Source organism: Macaca thibetana, chromosome 7, assembly GCF_024542745.1.
Source record: "Macaca thibetana thibetana isolate TM-01 chromosome 7, ASM2454274v1, whole genome shotgun sequence".
Lineage (NCBI taxonomy): Eukaryota > Metazoa > Chordata > Mammalia > Primates > Cercopithecidae > Macaca > Macaca thibetana.
Genome location: NC_065584.1, coordinates 135,330,086 through 135,356,870, shown reverse-complemented (window position 1 = coordinate 135,356,870; position 26,785 = coordinate 135,330,086). Strand labels below are relative to the sequence as shown.

Sequence of the window (26,785 nt, the reverse complement as noted above, 5' to 3'; positions counted from 1 at the left end):
ATAATGGCCTCCAGCTCCACCCATGTTCCAGCAAAAGACATGTGTTCATTCTTTTTTATGGCTGCATAGTATTCCATGGTGTATATCTACCATATTTTCTTTATCCAATCTGTCACTGATGAGCATTTAGGTTGATTCCATGTCTCTGCCATTATGACTGGTGCTGCAATTAATATTTGAGTGCATGTTAACGTCAGGTCTTAAAAGTATCCAAGTGATTCCAAGTAACTTGACTGTGTACCAGAACAAAATTCAACACTACATAAATGAATTCAATACAATTCAGCATGCGACAAAAACATGCTGACATTCAAATGAATACAATACAATACAATTCAGCACACAATATAAAATTCACAATATCTGGCATCTAGTAAAAAAAAAACTTTAGGCATGTCAAAAAACAGAATAATATGATCAATAACAGGGAGAAACTGCAATCAATAGAAACAGACATAAAAATGACAGAATAGAATTCTCAAACAAGGACATTAAAACACCTATTAAAAATACATTCCGTAGGCTGGGTGCGGTGGCTCACGCCTGTAATTCCAGCACTTTGGGAGGCCGAGGCGGGCGGATCACGAGGTCAGGAGATCGAGACCATCCTGGCCCGTCTCTCCTAAAAATACAAAATAATTAGCCAGGCGTGGTGGCGGGCGCCTGTAGTCCCAGATACTTGGGAAGCTGAGGCAGGAGAATGGTGTGAACCCAGGAGGTGGAACTTGCAGTAAGCCAAGATCGTGCCACTGCACTCCAGCCTGGGCGACAGAACGGGACTCCGTCTCAAAAAAAAAATACATTCCATATGTTTAAGAAAGTAGAAGAAAATGTGAACATGATGAAGACACAAACTGAAGATATAAAAGACCCAAATGGAATCTCTAGAGATGAAAAATGTAATATCTGAGATTAAAAACACACCTAGATTAGATTAATCACCAATTAAACAAAAATAAGTTAGATGTAGGAGGGAGGCAAGAAAGAAAACAAATAGATATCAAACTCCTCCAGAAGTGAAGGGAGTATCTTCCTTTTCAGAAATAATTCTCTCTGACCTGCCATTAAAATTCAAGTATAGTATACAGATTTAAGGTTAGTTTAGTAGTAAGAAATAGAACAATCACTGATGTTTTTCCTAGATTTAATCTTTGAAGACTATAAACTGAGATCCTGATTGAAAGTCAGATCTGGGGGAAAAAAAAAAAGTCAGATCTGAGACAGCACTTTTCAATACAATATAATGCAAGTCACATATGCAACTTTAAATTTTCTAGTGGTCACATCAAAAATAAAGAGAAATGGGTGAAACTAATTTTAATAATATATTTTATCTAATATATCCAAAATATAATTGTAATACCATTAATATAAAATTAACCCTTTACTTTTTGTGTACTAAGTCTTTGAAATCCACTTGTTCTATAGTTAGAGCACATCTCAATTCTGACTAGCCACATTTCAAGTGCTCAGTTCTGACATGTGGCTAGTGGCTAACATATTGAAAATTATGGGTCTAAGCAGATGCATTAGTCAGGGTAGTTCTAGCTGATATAACAAACCCCCAAATCTCAGTGGCTTAACACAACAAAGACTTGTTTTTAATTCAGGTTACAGTCCAGGGAGGTCAAGAGGGAAAGGAACTGCTCCATTCAGAGACTCATGTTTCTTCCAGCCAGTAGCTCCATTGTCTCCTTTTTGGAAATTTTATAACTGGATTCTCTCCATCCAGCAACCTGATGAGCAAAGAGTGAGGGCATGTAAAATGTTTTAGGGCCCATGCCTAGAAGTTCTGTATATCATTTCCACCAACATTCTATTGGAATATAACTGACTGGAACTCAATCACATGAAAATCCAACTCCAAAGGAGCTGGGAAACATAGAAGAGCATGTGGAAACAGTGACGCTACCACAACTGTAGAGCCGAATGAAAGAGTGGGGAGGCTCTTCTGCAGATCAAAGCTGCCAACACAGTCAATGTTTTCCTGTCTGATTAGACAGAAGGCCAGTTGCCATGCACAGAAAGCACTGGCCACGAAGAATGCTTCTGTTGAATACTAAGACCCCGTGGGTTATGCTGAAACTTATTGAGTAAGTTACTGTTCTTCTATGGACTGATACTCTTCCACACTGTTCTAGAGAAATATATAAGAATCTGCTCCCCACTCTACAATAGTGACAAGGGTGATCTCCTTGAGCTCAAACATTTTAGAAGAGGAAGCAATATAATTTGTGAAAATCACATATGCTCAGAGCAGCCCTGAGACTCTGAACTTCAGAAGTAAGGAGGATTTGAGAGATCTACTCCAGTCCTCTCTCTCTCTTCACTTTACAGGGCAAAAAAAACTACAGCCCAGAGAGAAAAGATGACCTGTCCAAGGTTAGAACCAATTTGATCAGAATTATAATTTGATCTTACTGCAACAAGTAATGTTGACTTTCTGATGTGCATCTCAGCTAATGCTACAACAATGCGGTCTATAAACCACCTGAAAAACTCAGTGGCTAATAGCAACAAGTATTGTTCTCATCATCATGAGTCTGCAGGTCAACTACAGTTTAGCTGATCCAAGCTGGGCTTGGTGGGCATGAAATAGGTCATGAAATCAATCTAATTGATTTCAACTAGTTTAGAATCTAATCTAATCTAACCCATTAGATTGCAACTAGCTTTTCAAAAGAATGGAATAGATCAGAATAGAAGGTATCAAAGTGCATGGGACTATTAGCTAAGTGATTTTTTGTGCAATTTGAAATTTCAATTATATACATGATGCATAAACTAGGTCATGATATACAATGTATTTCTTACTGTGGGTTACAGTCAATATAGTTTGAAAGAAGTCTGGCCATACATAGTGGCTTGTAATCCCAGCACTTTGGGAGGCCAAGGTGGCTGGAATGCTTGAGCCCCAGAGTTCAAGACCAGCCTGGGCAACATAGCAAAACCCCATCTCTACAAAAAATACAAAAATTAGCCAGGCATTAATGATGTGTGCCTGTAGTCTCAGCTACTTGGGAGGCTGAGGTGGAAAGATCACTTGACCCCAGGAGGCCAAGGCTGCAGTGAGCTGTGATGGATCCATTACAGTCTCCCTCAGTAACAAAGCAAGACTCTGTCTGAAAAGCATAAATAATTAAAGTCTTCAGAATTGGTCAGGCTAAATATAATCCCATATGTATGTGATAAAATTATCAAAGGTTGAGATGACTGAGCCTGCTACAAACATTTTAATGAATCCTTTAATTCAAGTGGATCACTATTCTCTGACCACAAATTCCCAATCTTGCATCTCCCTCCCAAATCATGTTACCTTCTGTCACTCAACCCCTTCTGTTTTGAGCTCATGTCATTTAAAGTTGTTCTAGATGCTGGAGATATATTAGTGGGTAGAGAAAATGTGTGAACTCATCAATATGTCACATCTCAGGCTAAGGAATATCTCACCAATACTCCTCATGTGCCATCAATATCGTATCTAATTTTGTTCCCACATCTGCTCAGTACACTATTCCTGTCAGGTCCTGCCTTTCCATATAGTTGATAAATGCAACAACAAAGATTTAACGAATCAAAAGAGCTTGATTTAAAAGGTACATCCTTGGCTGGGCATGGTGGCTCACACCTGCAATCCCAGCAATTTGGAAAGCTGAGGAGGGTGATCACCTAAGGTCAGGAGTTCAAGACCAGCCTGGCCAACATGGCGAAACCCCATTTCTACTAATAATGCAAAAATTAGCTGGGTATGGTGGCGGGCGCCTGTAATCCCAGTTACTTGGAAGGCTGAGGCAGAAGAATTGCTTGAACCCGGGAGGCAGAGGTTGCAGTGAGCCCAGACTGCACCACTGCACTCCAGCCTGGGCGACAAGAGCGAAACTCTGTCTCCAAACAAAAAAAAAAAAACCAGTACATCCTTAATGATTCCAATTATATGATGTTCTAGAACAAGTAAAACACATCTATAGGAGAAAAAAAAAAACACAGAACAGTAGCTGCCTTGCAGCAGGGTGATGATGGAGCACAGGGACTGACTGGGAAGGGACAAGAGGAGGTTACTGGGGTAATGGAAATGCTTCACAGCTTGATACGGTTGTGGGTTACAAAGGCATATCCACTTGATGAGGTTAAGCAGTTAAGATTTGTGCATTTCGGCCGGGCGCGGTGGCTCAAGCCTGTAATCCCAGCACTTTGGGAGGCCGAGACGGGCGGATCAGGAGGTCAGGAGATCGAGACCATCCTGGCTAACACGGTGAAACCCCGTCTCTACTAAAAAATACAAAAAACTAGCCGGGCGAGGTGGCGGGTGCCTGTAGTCCCAGCTACTCGGGAGGCTGAGGCAGGAGAATGGCGGGAACCCGGGAGGCGGAGCTTGCAGTGAGCCGAGATCCGGCCACAGCACTCCAGCCTGGGCGACAGAGCGAGACTCTGTCTCAAAAAAAAAAAAAAAAAAAAGATTTGTGCATTTCAATGTAGGCGAATAAAAGAACTATAAAAATAATCTAGTGGGGGCAGGAAGTGAGTATGATAAGAATGGCAGAATGCTGATAGTTGTTGAAGCTGGATAATGGTACATGGGTTCATTATGTCACTGTTTATTTTGTATGTATTTGAAATTTTTATAATAAAAAAGTTTACAAAATTATTGCAGTTCAGGTCTTTCCAATTATACCACTTTTATTCATGGTGGCAGCTATCACAGGACATATTAAAGATATTCAATGTTCTAATCATCTTCAACAAAATCTGAATCAATAAAAAGGCAACATTTGAGAAACCAATTAATTATAAATGATGTTTTATCTATAAAAACCTAGGAATTTCTAAGTTCCAAAATAGACATTTTCTATGTCTGTAAATGAAGACTGGTCCAGTAACAGAGTACAAAATCATTTTATCTTTCCCATAATTCACAATAACTATTTACCCCTGTAAACCATTAATCATTCAACTAAAATAAGAAAATAAATTTGAATACCTTGATAACTATCACTAACAGGACCAGCTTGTTCCAGTCACTGGTTTTGTCCTTGCCTTCATTAAATTATTTGGTAGAGATCAAATGCCTCCCCCTGAGAATGTACATGCCTTGCCTCTGCTCCTTTCTACTTGTCATATAAGGAGTGGAGGAGATGTGCAATTAAAATATTTCTAAGCACTTTCACTGAAACACAATTAACCTCTGGGCTCTCGTCTCTCCATTTGGCACATAATCTGCCAGATCCTATCAAGGAAAAATTTCCTGAAGTCAGCCATTTAGTGGCATTGGCAATGTAATGTTTTGGGGAAGGAAAAGTACTCATCCACTTAGGAAAAGAGTTTTAAATAACTAACGGAAATTGATTCCCTCCCTTGGAAAAAGGCCCACAATCTGGCTGCAACTGCTTACAAGGACCCACTATTTTTTCAGCATTAAAGATGCTCCAGGAAGCTCATATGCTCCACATCATCTGTACTTTCTGCACAACCAGGCCCATCTTCTCTGTATCCGCAATGTTTATAAGTTCTCAGGATTCTCTGGGATTCACCTTTTGGGTGTTTTCCTACCATGTACCTATCATAAAAATTTTTGTGTGTGATGCATATGAAACACATTTCCTTTTAAGTAATTCCTTTCTGCTGCTTTATCCCAGAGGGCCTGTTCTTTCCCAACTTTCCTGACGTTATTGATCTTATTAATGTGTAGTTGTCCCTCCCTTTATCATAGTGCCTACTTTTTAGAAGAAATAAGTGATGCTGATTTAGCTAGTAAGTCTGCCTTATCATATTCATTAGTTCCCTATTTTTAACTGCCCCAATTAGATGTCTACTACTTTCTGTCCTAGAACAAGTTTTTAGAACAATAAAACTTTATGAACTAATTAATACAGAAAAGTATCCCTCCTCCAAGTCATAATTTCTATCTGTAATAACATTGCATTTGCAGAGAGATCTCTTAAATGGCATGACATGTTCTTATAAGAGAGTATTCAGGCTGGAAGGGTCTCATGAAGATATCATGTTTCCTCTCTCCCACCTGGTACAAACTGGCATAGGCTATTTTCACTGGAACCCCTTTCTGTTAACTTAAATATTTAAACTGGATCAGATCACATTTCTTTACTTCTGGGAGGGTCACAGAATTACTAATATAAATCCCTGGATATTATCTGGTCCCAGGTCACTTATTTTGAGTGGACAGGTCTCCTTAGTTATTCATTCAATAGATGAATGGCTGTTATTGAGTGCCTATTGTGTCAGGCAAAAGAGACACAAAAACTTACACATAAGAAAAAGAGAGGACACAAACTACTAATATCATAAATGAAAGAGGGGACATCACTCTAGAGCCGATGAACATTAAGAAGATAATCAAGGAACACTATGAATAACTCTATGCCCACAAATTTGATAACCTAAAGGAAGTGGACCATTCCTTGAAAGACACAATCTGCCAAAACTCACACACACAAAAAAACTATCTGAATAGGCTTATCTTTGTGAACGAGTTGAATCAATAATTAAGAAACTTCCAAAACAGCACCAGGCCCAAGTGGGTTCACAGATGTTTCTACCAAAAGAAGAAATTATAGCAGCTCTCTTCCAGGAGATAACTACAGATGAAATACTTCTTAACTCGTTCTATGAGGTCAGAATTACCTTAATGCCAAAACTAGACAAAGATATTACAAGGAAAAAAATATAGAGACTAGTATCTCATAAATATAGATGTATAAAACCTCAACAAAACATTAGCAAATCAAATCCAACAATATAAAATAAGAATTATACACCACAACCAAGTAGGACTTATCTCATGTCTGTAATCCCAGCACTTTCAAAGGCCAAGGCAGGCAGATCGCTTGGGGTCAGGAGTTCAAGACCAGCCTGGCCAACATGGTGAAACCCCGTCTCTACTAAAAATACAAAAACAAATTAGCAGGGCATGGTGGCATGCACCTGTAGTCCCAGCTACTTGCAAGGCTGAGACAGAATTGCTTGAACCTGTAAGGTGGAGGTTGCAGTGAGCTGAGCTTGTACCACTGCACTCCAGCCTAGATGACAGAGCGAGACACTGTCTCAAAAAAAAAAAAAAAAAATCACAATTAATGGATGTAATCCATCATGTCATCGGGCTAAGGAAGAATAATCAAAAGATCATACTGATACGGAAAAAAAAGACTGACAGGTCAGGTGCGGTGGCTCACACCTGTAATCTCAGCACTTTGGGAGGCCGAGGCAGGTGGATCAAGGTCAGGAGTTCGAGACCAGCCTGACCAATATGGTGAAACCTCATCTATATTGAAAATACAAAAATTAGCTGGGCATGGTGGAGTGTGCCTGAAATCCCAGCTACTCAGGAGGCTGAGGCAGAGAATCACTTGAACCTGGGAGGCAGAGGTTGCAGTGAACCGAGATGACAGCCTGGGCGACAGAGTGAGACTACGTCTCAAAAAATAAAAATAAAAAAGCAGCTGACAAAATCCAACACCCATTCGTGATTAAAATCTCAGTAAATCAGGAATAGAGAGAACTTCCTCACCTTGATAAAGAATCTCTACAAAAATCCTACAGCTATCATCATATTTAATGGTGAGAAACTAGAAGCTTTCCCACTAAGATCAGGAGGAAGAGAAGAATATCTCCTCTCACAACTGCTTTTCAACATTATACTAGAAATACTGGTGAATTTAGTAAGGCAACAAAGGAAATAAAAGGTACACTGATTCGGCAGGAAGAAATAAAAGTCTCTTTGATTAAAGATGTCTCTTCTACCCAATTTGATCTTTAGATTCAATGCAATCCCAATAAAAAAACCAAGCAAGTTATTTTGTACATATCTATAAACTACATTTAATCTGAAGCAGCAAAAGACCCAGAATAGCCAACATAATATTGAAGGAGAACAAAGTTGGAAGACTGACACTACCTGACTTACAGACTTACTATAAAGCTAGAATAATCATGGCAGTGTAGCACTGGCAAAAGACAAAAATAGATGAGTGGAAGAGAACAGAGAGCCCAGAAATGGATCCACATAAATATAGTCAACTGATTTGACTGATACGGTTTGGATGCTTATCCCCTCCAAATCTCATGTTTAAATGTGATTCCCAATGTTGGAGGTGGGGCCTGGTGGGAAGTAATTGGATCATGGGGCAGATCCCACATGAATGGCTTAGCACCATCCCCTTGGTGATAAGTCAGTTCTTGCTCAGTTAGTTCACATGAGGTCTGTTTGTTTAAAAGAGTCTGGGACCTCCCTCCTCTCTCTCTTGCTCCCTTCCTCACCATGAGACACCACCTGCTCTCCCTTTGCCTTCCACCATGATTGTAAGCCTTCCTGAGGCCTCACCAGAAGCAAATGCTAGCACTGTGCTTCCTGTACAGCCTGCAGAACCATAAGCCAATTAAACAACTTTTCTTTATAAATTACCCAGCCTCGGGTATTTCTTTAGAGTAACGTAAAAACAGAGTAACACATTGACAAAGAAGCAGGCAATATAATGGAGAAAAGATGGTCTTTTCAAGAAATGGTGCTGGAACAACTGGACATCACATGCAAAAAAAAAAAAAAACAACAAACTAACAAAAAAAATGAATCTAGACATAGACCTTACACCTTGCACAAAAATTGATTCAAAATGGATCATATACCTAAAAGTAAAATGCAAAACTATCCAAGAAGATAACACAGAAGAAAAATCTAGATAACCTTGGGTTTAGCAATGACTTTTAGATATAACATCAAGGCATAATCCATAAAAGAAACATTTAATAAGCTGAACTTCACTAAAATTAAAAATCTCTGCTCTGCAAAAGACACTATCAAGAGGGTGAAAAGGTAAACCACAGACCAGAAGAAAATATTTGCAAAAGATACATCTGACAAGAGAATGTTACCAAAAATACAGACAGAACTCAAACAATCAGAAAACTTTGCAAAAGACACTATCAACAGAGTGAAAAGATAAATCACAGACCAGAAGAAAATATTTGCAAAAGATACATCTGACAAGAGAATGTTACCAAAAATATAGATAGAACTCAAACAATCAGAAAACTTGATTTAAAAATGGGCTAAAGCCCTTAACAGGCATCTCACACACATACACACACAGAAATAGACAGATGGCAACAAAGCATATGAAAAGATGCTCAACACCATATGTCATCAGGGAAATGCAAATTACAATGAGATATCACTACACACCTATTAGAATGGCCAAAATCCAGAACCCTGACACCACCAAATGCTGGCAAGGACGTGGAGCAACAGGAATTCTCATTCTTTGCTGGCAGGAATGCAAAATAGTACAGCCACTTTGGAAGACAATTTGGCAGTTTCTCACAGAACTAAACATACTCTTAACATAGGATCCAGCAATCATGCTCCTTGGTATTTGCCCAAAGGAGTTGAAGACATGTCTACACAAAAATCTGTATACAATGTTTATAGCAGTTTTATTCACAATTGCCACAACTTGGAAGCAACCACGTCTTTCAGTAAGTGAATGGATTAAAAAAGCTGTGGTATACACAATGAATTTTTCAATGCTAAAAAGTAAGCCATGAAAAGATATACAGGAAACTTAAAATGCATATTAACTAAGTGAGAACAATCTAAAACTTGTTCTACTAACAATCTACTACTATATGATTCCAATGATATGATATTCTGGAAATGGCAGAACTATAGAGATAGTAAAAAACATCAGTGGTTACCAGGGGTTGGGGGCAGGAGGGCGGAAGGGATAAACAGGCAGAGCACAGAGGATTTCTACTACAGTGAACACACTCTGTATGATACTACACTGGTGGATTCATGTCATTATACATTTGTCTAAACCCACAGAATGTACATCAGGAGTGAACACTAATGTAAAACATTTGGTGATAACAATATGTCAAGGTAGGCTCACGAATTATAACAAATATAACACTTCGGTAGGGGATACTCATGATGGGGCAGTCTATCCATGTATGTGGCAGGATGGAGTATATGGAAAACCTCTGTTCTTCTCAATTTTGCTTGAACCTGAAACTGCTCAAAAAAAGTCTTAAAAAATAGTCTGTCAAAAAAAAAAAAAAACAAAAAAAAACTATACACACAGAGGGAGTTCCTAAGCACAAAAATCTCAGTCTCCCATTATGTATACACTAAACCAGTAACTACCATGCAATCATTAACCCTAGCCCATAGGACTGCAGGCCACCCCTCCCTTCAACAGCTCCCTTCTTTTCAATTACTATAGTGAGTGTGGTGCATTTAAACTTCCTTTTTTGACCTCAGTGCTTCAGGGTTTTTTTTTCTTCTTATACATTGTAGCCAACAAGAGACACAAATCAGTGGGATTTAAACTCCATTTCTGATCTAGCTTTGTGTTTTAGGATACATGAGGCAGAGATGGCCAGCACACTCAGATTCTTTGGTCACAAAATTTCTAATTGATTTGCTGTGTTTCTGGCATCTTCAGACGTCTATAAAGGAAGGGCATGATGGTCATAAGGTGAAAGCAGGGAATATGGACAGGCATCCTGAGAATCAATCTATGCTGTAACTTGTCTGAAGCCCACAAAGTTCTCTCTGACCATCACATTGAAACAGAAATATCACTATCTTTACTTTTAACCAATTAGACAAGATTCTTTGGGGGCTGTAATGAATAAATCATTCTTTTCATCCCATTCCAATTGCTCCTGCTCTTTTTAGCTAATGTCTACCAAATTATTGTTTAAATAATATTACTTACTATTCAGCTACTTAGTTAATAAAGAACATATAGACCAAAAAAAGTACAGATCACTTTGTATTTATTACATTACTGAACTTTTTCAAATGACAGAATTCAACTCCAAAATAAAGTAATAAATGTCTATTAAATAATTATTCACTTGCATTTTTCTCTCCTAAAATTTTTAACACAGCAAAACATCTTAAAGACATGTGAATAGATTCAGTGCACTCTCAGTGGCTCACAATCATGAGGCAAATACCACATTTATCTGTAAAAATACAAGATAAACAGATCAATATCTTAAAATATTGCTGACATAAAAGGAAAAAATAAAATACTACACTTTTACCACAATTATTTTGGTAGATGATAGAACGTTGTTTAAAATAATGCTCCTCTATAGGACACACGCTGTGCTTGGCATACTTGGCACATTAGCAGTTGGTAACTGCTCAGCTTCCATCTGCAGTTTCTCTAGCAGGACCCTTACTCAGGCCCACTTTCAAACCCTGAGCTCTGATCTGCCTGCCTCCACAGGGACTATTCTGGTACCCTTCCTCCTCCATCTACTCTTAAGGCTTTTCTGTCTTCCCTTCTATTCCCCCAGATTCACACTTGCTGCCATCTCCATTTTCAGCAAAGATGCCTGGCACAAAACTCACAAAGCTGAGCATCTCCTCCATAGCTCTTACCCCAGATGTTGTCCCTTCACTGACTAAATTATAACTATTAGGTAAAGAGAATGAGTCTACCCACAAAAATAAATTAGGCTGGGCACAGTGGCTCATGCCTGTAATCCCAGCACTTTGGGAGGCTGAGGCGGGCAGATCACCTAAGGTCGGGAGTTCGAGACCAGCCTGACCAACATGGAGAAACCCCGTCTCTACTAAAAATACAAAAAAATTAGCTGGGTGTGGTGGCGCATGCCTGTAATCCCAGCTACTAGGGAAGCTGAGGCAGGAGAATCACTTGAACCTGGGAGGCGGAGGTTGCAGTGAGCCAAGATTGCACCATTGCACTCCAGCCTGGGCAACAAGAGTGAAACTCCGTCTCAAAAAAAACAAAACAAAACAAAACTCCCTACTTTATATCACATCTCCTGCAATGCAAAAATAAAGGCTGGTGTGATGCCTGATTTACAACTTAAAACATTCAACGAGTTTAGACAGAATATATACTGCTCTGAAGTTCCTTAAAATCTATTCTTCTATTATTGTTGTTTCTAAAATCATAAAAATATAAAAACTGTAAACATTCTACTAAACATTTCAGTAGAAACCCTGTTACCCTACTTTTTATTTAGTAGGTCAGAAAGAACAAAAGTGACACCATGTTCCTTTGGGCAGACCCAAAATCATGCTCCCAGCCCTAAATCTACCATTATATGTCTCCCATCCATTAGGCAGCTCTGTATGCCAAGCATGTCTCTCACAACAACTGCAGCTACCACTCATGAATACACCCTGTAACCAAGCAGCAGATCTCCCTGGTAGTTGTCCATGTGCTCTCAGCATCTTACCTACTGCTCCACACTCGACCTAGCCTCAGTAACTAGGCAAACATAGGGAAGTAAGGACACAAAAAACTGGAGCACCTTCTTTGTGACATGCTGCATTCCTTTGCAAAGTGAGAAGGCACTTCCTCTCTGTCAGAGTCACAGCAGAATTAGGTAAGGGGCGAGGGATGCTGCTGACAGAGGTAGGAATAAGGAGGGAGCTGATAAGGCTAGCTACCAGTGTTCACCGCACCCCTGGAGTCAGCACACTCCTTTCATCATGACACTGCTGAGAGCCTGGGGATGAATCTGATCTATTCAAAAGGAGGAACCTATTATGCAAGAAATTCCAGTCACTTATTACTCTTGTAGCAAGGTTTCACTGTATGTTTTTAAAAGAATAAAAGTAACAAGAGGTTATATATTTTTTAATGAATAACTTAAAAATTGAGACAGAAAATACTGCTTTTATTTTTAGGGAAGAATACTCTTGACACAAATGACTAATGAAATCTATTAGCTCTGGGGAATCCCCTTAGCTTCTTTATCAGCCATGATTAATGAGATAAACCTAAAATCAGAATTCCTGACCTGGGTGATTAACAGTACCAATTAACCAGAGTATTAACTGCAATGACTTAAAATAGTCTCCATGGTGAAGTGTCAGAAAAGGTGAAATAATATTTTCCACAGCACCATAAGATTTTATAAAATACTATTTCAGTTAATGTACAACCTCAAGATTTTGGTCCATCATTCATATATAGGCTTAACCTCTTTTACTGATAATAGTTCTGATAGAGGCCACACAGGCATAACTATAACATGAAAATGATACATTTTACTGAAAAACCTGTATGTTATACTTAGACAGTCTCTGCTTCAGCTATATCCATTGAGTACTAGTGGATTCAAAGGCCAGGAAAAGATCGTTTTGCCATTTATACTCTAATCACAAATTTTAATTTGCCAAAAGGATCTAAATGGTAACTGACTAAAATATTTGGGTAACTAAAAAGCCATTTTTGTATCTGTTTGCTTTGTTACTGTGTGCTCTTATGGGTTTTGTTTCTATATGATATTTTGAAAATGGCTCTGAGTTTTCAAAATAAGAATAGAGTGATTTACTTTGAATTTTAAAATAAATCCAAGTGGAAAACAGACAAATTTTATAGCCAAATTATCTGGAATTATGTGTAACAGTTATCTATAATAAAAAATATACCACAGATTGGATCCCCTCAATATCCAGCATGCTCATAGATCTCCTACAACTGTTAGTGTGTGCTATGCCAACTTAGTTCAACACTGATCTAAGCCAAACATAATCGAAAGTATTGACTTGCCTACCAAAAAACATAACTGCATTCCAAAGCCAAATATGAATTAAGTTTGAGATTATCAATTTCATGTCTCCCTTTCATTTAATGCAGAAAACTGAGACTTGGCTTTATTAAAAATTAGCTAGCACTAGAGTAAATGTGCTATAAAATTATTTATAACAAAATAAATATTTTCAGTCCCTCTACACACTAAGTGATATATAAATCATTAGCAGTTTATAACATTAGCTTAGGTCACTTTTTGAGGAACCTAAACATACTGTACAATCCTGAGTTAAAAGTTAGGGATACAGTTTTGGGGATCCTTCTTGACCAGGAATCATAAAGAAAACATATAAACCACACTTGTAATAATCCCCATTTTCATTAGACGTACCATGAGTCCTTTTTACTTTGGTAAATAAGTTTATCTATGTAAACCATTGATCTTGATGGAGTAAAATTTAGCAGAGCTTCTGCTAGGATCCCTCCATCACCTTTTGACACTGATACAGTAAATAGTCAGGAAGAGTAGAGCAGGAGGATCTGAACCACAGGGCTAATACATCTGCATAAACTCGGCAATGCAGTAAGCAGGGGATGGATGGGAGCAGCTGACAGGCCAATAGCCCTTCATTGCCTACAACAAAACAAAAGTGAAAAATGATTTAATGCAAAAGGACTTAAACAGACATTTCTCCAAGAAAATACACAAATGGCTAATAAGCACATGAAAAGATACCCAGTATCACTAATCACCAAGGAAACTGCAAATTGAAACCACAATGAGATACTACACTTCATACCCATTAGGATGGCTAATATTAAAGAAAAAAAACAGGTAATAACAAGTGTTGATGAAGATGTGGAGAAACTGGAACCCCAGTACGTTGCTGGTGGGAATATAAAATGATGCAGTTGCTGTGAAAATGCTATGGTGGTTTCTCAAAAAATTAAATCTAGGCCAGGCACAGTAGTTCATGCCTGTAATCCCAGCACTTTGGGAGGCTGAGGCAGGCAGATTACTTAAGCTCAGGAGTTCTAGACCTGGCTGGGCAATATGGTGAAACCCCGTCTCTACTAAAAAATACAAAAAATTAGCTGAGCATGGTGCCACACACCAGTAATCCCAGCTACTCGGGAGGCTGAGGCATAAGAATAGCTTGCATGGAAGGTGGAGGTTGCAGTGAGCTCAGATCGCACACTGCACTAAAGCATGGGCAACAAAGTGAGCCTCTGTCTCAAAAAAAAAAAAATTACATCTATAATTATGTATATAATCTACTAATTCTACTTCTGGGTATATAACCAAATAAAGAACAGAAAGTAGGGACACAAACAGGTATTTGTATAACCCTGTTCATAGCAGCATTACTCACAATAGCCAAAAGGTGGAAGTAACCCAAGTATCCATTTACAGATGAATGGATAAACAAAATGTATCACATTAAAATTCAGACACATTCTACAATATGGATCAACCTTGAAGATATTATGCTCAGTGAAATAAGCCAGATATAAAAGGACGAGTATTGTATGATTCCACATTATATAAGGTACCTAACATAGTCAAGTTCATAGAGACAAGAGGTAAAATGGTAGTTGCCAAGAGGTAGAGAGGAAGGGGAAAGGCTGAGTTAGTGTTTAATGGGTATAGTGTTCCAGCTGAGGAAGATAAAAAAGTTCTGAAGACAGATGATGGTGATAGTTGCACAACAGTGTATATATACTTAATGCCATTTAACTACATGTTTAAAAATTGTTAAAATGGTATATTTTATATATGTGTATTTTCCAATAAAAAATTATTTAATACAGTCTGAAAAGCACATTCATCGGAAAGACAGTCATAATAGGAAATAAAGCTCTAAGAAATCTGATACTTGTAAGAGTTAATTTGTGCTCCAATTATAAGAAAGCTCCTATAAACACAGAATAGCCTTTTCATAACTCTACAAACCTATAATTTCAATAATATGGAGTCTTAGTTTCTGTTGCAGAGTCTTTAGTGCAGAAGGAAGTGCAGCTTGAGATTCTGACATTTTTACATTTTGTTTCACATCATTGGCGAAGGATAACCAGAGTTTCCCAAAGTCTTCACTTGAGATTTTTAATGGTCTGAAAATAATTTTTAAAATTAGATATATGTCAAAAACAGTGAAATGATTCTAAATAAACAAATTTCAAATGCCTCGTGAGAATAAAACATAATCATTGTAAATTTGGGTCCCATAAGATTTATGTCTTTAAAGCAAATACGCTAAAAATGGTTAGTATCATCCTCCAACCTGATGAAAATACTGAAAGCAGGTATATTATTAAATTTAAAATATCATTTCAATAAATCACTCAGTTCTCTCTCTTTCTACTAGTCATTCCAGTAAGATTTTACCAAGTAATTTCATAAACCATTCAAATATAATACAGAACTTTTCTTTCATGTCTACTTTGAATTTGGGGATAATGGGATACTCTATCAAAGCTATGAAAAAGAACATGAATACAAAGATCTAGCACCCTAAGTAAATTAGACCAAAAGAAAGAACTTTAACAAATATATTTTTTAAATCGTTCAGGAGACTAAAGATCAAATAGTTAATACTGGATATATCTGGGGATAGGATTACAAAGAACTTTTATATTCTACTTATATTTTTCTGTAGCATTTAAGTTTTATAATAAGTATCTATTGATTTGATAATCAAGAAAGATATCTTAAAAATACAGAGGATTTTATTAATACACACAGAACAACGGTCTGTGTTAAATATACTGTGATTCTTCTGATTACTAAGGTTCGCCACGGGATACACCTCCACAATCACACAACATAAGTTTTTTGAAGGCTGGATTTTATCCTATCAGCACCACAGGCATACAGTACTCTAACAGACTGACAGTTATGTTATTACTAAAAGACTTGAAAGAATGGGCAAAGCTGGGCATGGTAGCCCTTGCCCCTAATCCCAGCAGTTTGGGAGGCCAAGGCAGACAGATTGCTTGAGCCCAAGAGTTTGAGACTAGCCTCAGCAACATGGCAAAACTCTGTCTCTACAAAAAACACAAAAATTAGCTGGCATGGTGGCACATTCCTGTAGTCCCAGCTACTCAGGAGCCTGAGGTGGGAGGATCACTTGAGCCTGGGAGGTCAAGGCTGCAGTGAACCATAGTGTGGCACTGCACTCCAGCCTGGGTGACACAGCAAGACCCTGTCTCAAAAAAAAAAAAGAATGATGAACAAAAGTTAGAGCATTGTATTGTAACAGAAGTGACATGTGGAGGTTAAGAATATATATAGAGATATTCATTGGTATTCTGCATTCTGGGTTCAGGCAGCCTTCATATTTTTAATGTTCAAAAACAGTACATTTATAAAACAAAATTAGAGCAGGTAAGATATTGTTTTCAATTATTTTGGTAACACTGCACAGTGCCTAGTATAATGGCAAAAACTGCATGTTTAATAAAAGTTTAATAACTATGTCGAGCAATTTTCTTACATTTCTCTAAAGCTTAACAAACAGATTTTATGAAATAATCGAATAAAATACAAACGAGAGAAACTTTCAAAAGCCATGCAGAATCTTTGGAGTTATTTAGTTTAAATAATACTTTTTCTCACAAGTTTTTCCAGGTCACCAACTCCAACCTAAATCAGGTCTCTCACTACAATCCCTCATTGTACCACTTATTTTCTCTTCATAGCACAATTCATAATTACATACATATGTATGTAATTGCACCACGTCTCCTCCATAGACTAGAAATTCCTCTAAGGTAGGAACTGTGTGTAGTTTTTAACTGTTACACTCCCTAGCACCCAGCATAGTGCCTCCATCCACAGAAGAGGTCTAAAAAATAGTTGGTGAATGAACAACTTGAATTAACATTTCACAAAACATTTACCTAATGAAATCTAATAGTGATAAGTTTACAGAAAATTCCAGCTGAGCAGAATGAGTATCCATCATATGATAACTAATAAAACCAGAAAGAATTTCTTCTGTAAAAGGTTTTTCTATCTGCACACTATATTGAAAGCTTCTGGTACTTTCTGCTTCCGTTACAGGCAAACAGCATCCAGGTTGCTCAGTGACCTGCAAATAAAAGTAATAAAAGTGTTGAAGAAGGAAGGGAGCAATACAGACTATTATATGACTACCAATTTTCTATTTAAGTGGTACAAATCATACTAATGTGGGAAGTTAATAACAAACTACATTATGAAGATGACTGACAATTTCACTTGAGAAAAATTCACTAGAACAGATAATGAAATAATAATTGTACACAGGTCAAAATTATGTTAACAAATGGCATTACAGTTAAAACTCTGTAAATGTCCTGGCTGGCCCTAGGTTTTTAAAGATAGGAGAGTTTTTAAATAATTTTTAAAAGAATTTAAATATAAATACAAATACAGGTGTCATCTATTCTCATTCTCTACCCTCAAGCTCTGGTGGTAGAGTTAAAGCAACTGGGAAGGGTTTGGTCTGTTTTTTTAAGTTCCACAGGTTATTTTTTTATTTTTTATTTTTTGAGATGGAGTCTCACTCTGTCACCCAGGCTGGAGTCCAATGGTGCAATCTTGGCTCACTGCAACCTCCACCTCCCAGGTTCAAGTGATTCTCCTGCCTTAGCCTCCTGAGTAGCTAGGATTACAGGTGTGCACCACCACGCCCAGCTAATTTTTGTATTTTTAGTAGACACGGGGCTTCACCATGTTGGTCAGGCTGGTCTCAAACTCCTGACCTCGTGATCTGCCCACCTCAACTTCCCAAAGTGCTGCGATTACAGGTGTCAGCCACCGCGCCCGGCCCAACAGGTGATTGTAAAGCACATCTAGTATCAGGAACTTTTGCTCTGGTCAGTGGCGCAGACAATATCCCATTCAACACATTCTAGCTCATAGAAGAAACTGGGCCAGTTTTGTGGAAGATAAATATACTAGTCAAATCTCATTACAACTTCACCAAGGACATCATCCATACAATAATGCAATTAAACATACTTCCAGCAATCACAATGGCAATCTGTCAGAGCTAGGGAAGAAAGAGAACTGATGTCTGAGCACTCAGTATATAAAAATAAATTGGTGACAGAAAGAAGTAAACAGTATACACATTTATTCTTCAATATCCTTACTCCTTAATCTTCCACTTTGCTAAATAATTTGAGAATTTCGTTTTAGTGTTTATGACAAAAGTGAACCAGACATTTAAAGAGCGCAGGAAAAGAGAACACAAAATACACACTGAAAATAAAACAATAATACCTTTAAATTTTACCTTGAAATTTTCCGCAGGAAAAATTTCTAGGTTAGCACTTTTCAATTCCAAACCACTCTTATTAGTGACTGACCAGACCATCAATAAACAATCATCTTTCCAAATTTTATAAGAAGACACTGATATGGTTTCATTATTACAGATTTCCATAGCATTTGAGTGTATGTATTCAGTAGTTTCTTCCAAAAAAGATGAAGCTAAAGAGCTTTCCTTGGCAACTGAGGCTGCAGTAGATTGAGGAGGGTGAAAAATTTCCATGCTGTTATCAGCAAACAATGAAGGTGTAGACAGACTGCAATCTGAGAATTTCTCAACCAAGGGCAGTTCTGTGAGTGACTCAGAATCCAAAAGTTCCGAATTGAGAGAAAATGTCTTTAATTCTTTGTCTCCTCTATCGTGCAAAGTATTCAAGTAATAGTCATCTTCATATGCCACATTTGACAAAGAACTAAAGGAAGAACAGGTCATATTATGAGTACTGGTTGTTTCGCCACTTTTAGCTTCCTTGACTTTTGATTTCCTTCTGAACTTGTGAGAGACAGTATCTGCTTTTCCCAGCTGCAAAAATAAAACATCATAATATAAAAAGAAATCATTCTACTAGTCATGAGTTTTAAACATTCATCTATAATTTCAACTTGGCAATATAACAATTTGCTGAGGTTCTAACTACAAAGAATAAATTTGCAAAGAATCAGAGATAAATAAAATGTTAAACCCTAAAATTCTGACAGCTATATAACTTTGAACTATTAGCTAAATCTTGTTTCTCATTAAAAAACGCATGGAATCAGAAAAAGAAATAAGGTCAAAAAGTCAGTCATGAACAAAAAACTTGTTAGATTTCAGAATACTAGCATATAAAACTGAACAAATTAAAAAACAGTGAGAAAACTAGCCATTTTTTGAGTTGCCATAGTTGTTCTGTATAAGCCTAAGTTACTCTTGAATGCAGGGATGACCCAACCTCGTTTTAGTCATCTATAATAATCATGATTTCGTGGCCTGTGAGTTAGTAAGCAGGAAAGAAAGAAAAACTGATTTTATCTCAAGAATTAACTGGCAGCAGCTGACTGGAACACTCAGCAGGAAAGAATTCAATAACTGACTAGTGATGTTTGCCACACATTCAGGAGACAGAATGGCAAACTTGTCATTGTTGGTCTAAACTTTCTGAAGAATGTTCTGTGAATCTATGTAAGAGGAGTGATGGTTCAAGTGTTCCCTTGCCTCACAAAGTTCTATTTAGAATCAGTGCAGCAGACTGGCACTACTCTCCACCTCCACCCCCCGGGGTGCTTTGACACTACACAGCATCCTTTACATGATTCTAGTTGACCAGAATTCTAGTTCCCTTTTCATATCTTCTCTGTCACTCTCCTCAAGTCCCAACACCTTCTTCCAACTCTGAACGGATGATTTTTGTCTCTTACCTCCAGTTCAGAAGTCACCAAACAAGAACTAACATTTTATTAACACAAAAACAAGGGGGCACAAAAACTACTGTAGTTATTTTCAATAGTTACTAATAACTGGTAAATAGTAGTTATTTTCAGTAGTTATGGGACTCAAGTTAGATGTATATTAGAGAGCAGGCATGGTGGCTCACATCTGTAATCCCAGTACTTTGGGAGGCTGAGGCAGGTGGATCACTTGAGGCCAGGAGTTCGAGACCAGCTTGGCCAACATGGTGAAACCCCATCTCTACCAAAAAAAAAAAAAAAAATTAGCCAGGTGTGGCGGCGCATGCCTGTAATCCCAGTTACTCAGGAGACTTAAGTGGGAGAATTGCTTGAACCTGGGAGGAAAGGTTGCCGTGAGCTGAGATTGTGACAATGCACTCCAGCCTGGGCAATACAGCAAGATTCTGTCTTTAAAAAAAAACGAAAAAAAAAAAAAAAAAAAACAGATGTATATTAGACTGCTTGTTACTGTCCCCTGGGTCACCGATGCTCTCTGCATTTTTTTTTTTTTTTTGGTCTATGTTTCATTTTGGATAGTTTCTATTACTTTGTCTTCAAGCTTAATGATCTTTTCTTCTGCACTGTCAATCTGCTAGTATTCAGAAGCTATACAGGCCAGAAGACACTGTAGTGACATCTTTGTTTAAATGCTTGAAGAAAAGAAACAGTTTAGCACAGCATACTCAGAAAAAAAATGTCTTCAAAATGAAGGTGAGGCCGGGCATGGTGGCTCACGCCTGTAATCCTAGCACTTTGGGAGGCCAAGGGAGGAGAATCACTTGAAGTCGGGAGTTTGAGACCAGCCTGGCCAACATGGTGAAGCCCGTCTCTACTAAAAATACAAAAATTAGCCGGACTTGGTGGCACATGCCTGTAATCCCAGCTACTGGGGAGGCTGAGACAGGAGAATTGCTTGAACCTGAGAGGCAGAGGTTGCGGTGAGCCAAGATTATGCCATTGCACTCCAACCTGGGTAACAGAGTAAGACTGTCTCAAGAAAAAAGGTGAAATAAGAAGCCAAAGGTGAAAAAAAATAATAAACCTTGGCCTTTCTGAAGTGATGTAAAAAATTAATTCAAAATGGATCACAGACCTAAAAATAAAAGCTAGTTAAAATGAAATACATCAATAGAATCTTGATGTATGTAACTGAGAATGCTAACGTAAGAAAAATCAGCAGGGAACAGGATTCCTGGAGAAAAACAGCCACCCAAAATGAGGCATGACACAGAAAGAGCACATTCAGTTAGTCCCAATCCTGTCTGCTTTGCTCCAGTATCAGAGGAAGGGTCGGGGCTGAGAAGTGAGAGGATACATGCTAATTTTATGTCATCATTAACTGTTCCTCCTTCTTTATGACGCATCTACGTTACAACACAATTCCTCACAGAATTCAGGGTCTCATAAAACAGAGAAATACACTGCTTTTTCTACTCTTCAGTGACAGCTGGGTGAGAATGAGGGGGAAGTATAAGAGGTAAGCCAAAAAGGATTTAGCATCATTAACAGAAAAAACATCATAACAACATTTCTGATTTCAAACTCGCCACAAAAAAACCTAATATCACCCTGAATGTTCTCCTGAGGAAAAAATCTACCTGAAAGTTATGCACTTGTTAAATAGGCAGCAATGAGGTTCACAAATCAGGGCTCCAAGAGCCTGGATGTAATCTGACTTTGGTGTGTTCCTCCTAGAGCATTCCACTGGTACCCTCTCATCACAGCCTACCAGGACAACTCAAAAACCCAAGATCAGTCACTTTACTGCTGATCTGCAAATGTCAACTCAGAAAATATTAAGATACATTAATTATTAATATTTTTAGGCTGAATCTGTTTTTTCTTAAGAGAGAATATCAAGTCTGACAGAAACAGGATCTAGACTGGTGAGTCTAGAAAAGAAAGAGACAAAGATAAAGAGTACATAGTATGGTATACCATCTGGCCTGGTACTGAAAGGAATGAAGGGGAAATTTCACCATGGGAGGAGGAGGTTGAAAGAGCTGGGATGTCACTCTAATGAAAATTTTGTACAAGGTGGGTTCATTAGCCACCAAAAGGAGGATACATTACATGGTATTCTCAGATGCTCAAAAATAGCACCTGTCCTTCACTCCAACTTGTCATTCTTTTACTATGAAAATAATTTCTCAGTATAAAAAATTTAAAAATCATAATCTTAATATCTGAATATAATTATCATTTTTGTATAATTCCTTTCAGCCTTAGGTATAAACAAGGTATAAATAAAACTTTATACTCTGTACTTTTTGTTTAATACATCATTTAAGTATATTTTCATTTTACAAAGCAATATTATTGATCATTCTTAGAGCTGAATAATGTTCTGGGAGAATACAATTTATGTAATACAATTTTGAGGAGTACTTTTTACGAAGATAGACCAACATTGTTGAACAATTATCATCATCCCCCTTCCCTTTGAGAACTGCCCCATCCACCCACAGGGGTGAGAGTCGCCGTGGTCATACCTGTAACTATTTGGAGCCTGACCCTTGTCCACTGACTGGGTTACAGAGAACAACTGATTCAAGTTGAGCCAACTGCATTTTCTCTTTCAGGAATATAAAAGGTGTGTCATTAGTGGTTCTGCAGCTGGGTAATGATGGTGAGTAAGAACTGGGGAAGCCACTTCTCACCATACAAATAGATGACAGCCAGGAGCTTTTATAGAGCCAGTTTTTTTGTACAAACAGACAACAACAATTCTTAGAGGAATAGAACCGATTACTTACCAGGTTGACTGTACTTTCTGATCCTAGCCCAACAAATAATGATGATGCCAGCAGCTGCTTTTCTTTCTCCTCTTTAGATTGGGTAAGAACTTGAGATTGATCCTTTTTTGTTATAGCTTGATCTACATTCTCCATTATACTCTCTTGAGGAATAGGCAGAGCTCCACTTTCATCACCAGTTTTGCTTTCCTTCTTGGGAAGATAGCCTTCTTTCCCCCACAATTTCTTTATACCTTCCAGCTTCAAGCTATTTGTCCTAAGGAGGTTGATAATAAAATCAAGTCAATTTAAATAACTGCTAATAGTTACTTTCTTGAGGCATTCTTTCAAAACATATCAATGCCCATGGCCTTTTAAAAACAACTGCCACATTATATTCTGCACGCCAGAAGTAAAACCTCGATCTCTAGATTTTATTTTAGTTATAGCCAACATCTCTCCACCCTCTAGTCAAAGGATTTGATTTAAGGCTGCAGAACTCTAGACTTAGTTAAAAATTTCACAGCATTTAATTTTCACTTAATTGCTTAAGTTATACAAAAACAGAACTACTGTAAATCAGTTTCTTTCTTCCACTGACTTTTCAAAAATACCTTTAATTCTGATGGGTTAAAGATGAGAAATGATTCAAATTTCTAAGCAATATGAAGGAATTAAACCTATATAAATTCATTAAGTAAAATCCTGTTAAAAGCAAAAACATCACTCAAATGTACTCCTATGTATAAATTTACATTGTATTTTTTCTTTAATTTTACAACCCAGGAGACATAAATTCAAGTTGCCGTGAATACATGCTCCCCATAAATTTACTTTAATCCAAAAGGTTTTTCTCACTATGCATACTCGCGACATTTCCAACTATTATTAAGTGTACTTTTATCAAAATGCAATGAAGTTTTATCTATAAAAGAAAAAAAGTAAGATTTTAGGAAAAAGCCTGAGGCTGACGAATTTTTACACCTAAGTTGAAAAAGAATTAAGGTGTTATTTAGGAGCCAGGTGTCCTACCCAAAAAGCCTAAACAAGGCATCTAGGCAGTAAGTCCAGGGCCAAATTTAGAATCCTAATGTTGTCACAAACGTTGCAGTTGTGAATCTAGAGTGACTAATAAGCGCAGGCTAAAATAGCCAAGGATCATCTCTATTATTCTCATATAAGAGCTATGTGTCCATTAATTAGTTTGATTGTGGTAATCATTTCACAAGGTATATCAAAACATCACATAGCACGCCTTAAATACATACCACTGACCCTTGAAAAATGGAGATGGTTGGCGCACTGACTCTTTGCATTGTCAAAAATCCATGTGTAACTTCTGACTCCTGCAAAACTTAACCACTAATAGCCTACTGTTGACTGGAGCCTTACTAATAATATAAACAGTCGATTAATACAAAGACTAGTATCTATATATATTTTATGTATTCCTGACAATCTTATTGTTTCTTAATTTTTTTATATTCCTAGGGTACACAGTTTGTTGGAAAGTTTTTTCAAATTATCTCAGATCTGAAAAACTTTTTCCAACATATTTACTGAAGAAATCTGTGTACTAAGTGGACCCACACAGTTTAACCCATATTGTTCAAGGGTCAGCTATACAATGTTTATTTAGCAATTATATCTCAATAACACTGGAGTTTAAAAAAAAAAAAAAAATGTGCCCTTGGCACTTGACTCATTTAAGCATCTCTGTCATGGTCCAAAATGGCATTTAAAAAAAATCATTTTTACTACAAGATGAGTTGATCATGAAATGAACAAAAAGGAAGACTCAGAAATATTTCTATTAATTATTATTAGTATTGAAATTGTTGGAATCATGATCAATGTGATTTTGAGCCCAAAACAAAGCAAAAGCAGGTAATTACACTTCATACTGAGTGAAGAATTAATGCTATTAAGAAGTAAGTAGCTAAAGGAAAAATTGAATGTTAATTTAAAATGCCCTAAAGGGAACTGGTTCATTCCTTCTCAATGATTTTTGCTGCTGAGTATCCCTTTACAAATATCTTCATTTCCCCCTTTCTTCCTCCAGGTTCTAAAAGAGTTTTCTAAAAAAAAAAAAGTTATACAATAAACCTCTTAGACAAAAATTGGTTGTACTTGCCATAAGCAGATCCCAAGTGGTCACGGGAACCACAAAAATAACCCCTAACATTTTTAGAACAGAATTCTCAAAAGAAGCACCTCTAGGGAATTTGTGAATATCCACAAGAGTATTATAGTATCTGTATACTCCCTTTAACCAAAATATTACCTTTATTCACAAAAAAAAAGGAGAACAAGTCCCTAAATTTTACTAATAAATGATTTAAATAGTAGTTTAACAACAACAACAACAAAAGGCAGATGTGGAGGACAATGGGCTGCTCCATCCGGATCCCTCTTCAATGAAGGACTGTTGACCAGCTGTTGGGAGTGCTGTCAGCTCTCAGCCTCTTCAGGGATTGCCTGAGCTGCAGAGGGCTACTTCACCCAAGATCACGCCCCTTCCAAGGCAGCCTACATCCAGTGATGGATGAATGGAAGTATAAAGTCCTTGCCATCCATCTTGGTTCAACTCAGGACAACTCTGAAGGGTCTTTCCAGCTCCATAGCTCCCCATGGTGTCAGCAGAGGTTGTCACTGGCAATGCATTGCATCTTAACTTCTGCCCAAACCTGCTTCTTTTTCCTTCCTTCTATAGATGTTGATCCCAATGAGACTCCTAATTATTCTGCATACTAAATGCCATCACAGAATGTGTTTCCCAGGGAACTCAATCCACAACTGGCAAAAAGGGGCAGGAGGTACAAAAGGAGCCTAAAAGGAGCCTCAAACTATTTTAAAGATTTTTCTTATTTATTTCATCTGCATACATAGTTATGATCAACACAAATATTCTGTTATGCATATATACAGATCATCTAAAAAGTGGGAAAATATGGCCAGGTGCAGTAGCTCACACCTGTAATGCCAGCACTGATGCTGAGGCAGGCAGATCACTTGAGCCCAGGAGTTCAATACCAGCCTGGCCAACTTGGCGAAACCCAGCCTCTACTAAAAACATAAAAATTAGCCAGGCGTGGTGGCAGGTGTCTGTAATCCCAGCTACTTGGGAGGCTGAGGCACAAGAACCCAGGAGAACCCACCAGAACCCAGGAGGTGGAGAATGCAGTAAGCCAAGATCACACCACTGCACTCCAGTCTGGGTGACAGAACGAGACTTGTCTCAAAAAATAAATAAATAAATAAATAAATAAATAAATAAATAAATAAATAGGAAAATACATAAGAAAGCAACATAAGGCCATTTCATACACAGAATATGCTTCTTAATGATATGAAACACTAGAAAAAGAATATTTTTAAACATGAGTCATCTTTGCCTGGATTTTGACAATACTATTATATCATACATGGTTTTCTACAGTGTGTCCTTGTATTATTTTTATTCAGACCATTCAAACATAGATGTAAATTCAGACCAAGTAACTAAGCTTCAAAAGATTAGGGATGTACTTTAACTCAGCTCTAGGAATTCCCCTTTGAGATAGGGTGCTCCAGGTAAGAAATTATAAATTAGGTTTGCTACTACTTTATTCTCAGGTTTTCAGGGACTGTAAAAGAGCAACTGTCTTCCCTCTACGATGATTCACCTTGCCAATTACTATGTTCCTCTTCCGAAATAATGTGTGAGCTGAGGTCCTCTTTGGAAACAAATTTTAAATTCATCCCTCATCTTCCATTTCACAATA

The 26,785-nt window shown here is 37.6% G+C and overlaps 1 protein-coding gene across 2 annotated transcripts in view; it reads right to left on the bottom strand.

Annotated features, from left to right (window-relative positions):
- Positions 1–10,779: 10,779 nt before the first annotated feature.
- Positions 10,780–26,785, bottom strand: part of AP4E1 (adaptor related protein complex 4 subunit epsilon 1) — a 90,321-nt gene continuing 74,315 nt past the window's right edge. The window contains exons 17-21 of one of the 2 annotated variants that reach the window (XM_050797130.1): positions 23,043–23,298; positions 18,824–19,381; positions 17,442–17,632; positions 15,496–15,653; positions 10,780–14,175 (exon numbers count right to left, since the gene is read on the bottom strand). In XM_050797130.1, the coding sequence (XP_050653087.1) occupies positions 14,015–14,175; positions 15,496–15,653; positions 17,442–17,632; positions 18,824–19,381; positions 23,043–23,298 (1,324 nt within the window). In that variant the 3' untranslated portion in view covers positions 10,780–14,014. Of the gene's footprint in view, positions 14,176–15,495; positions 15,654–17,441; positions 17,633–18,823; positions 19,382–23,042; positions 23,299–26,785 lie in introns of those variants that run through there. The other variant, XM_050797131.1, reaches the window with a different exon arrangement.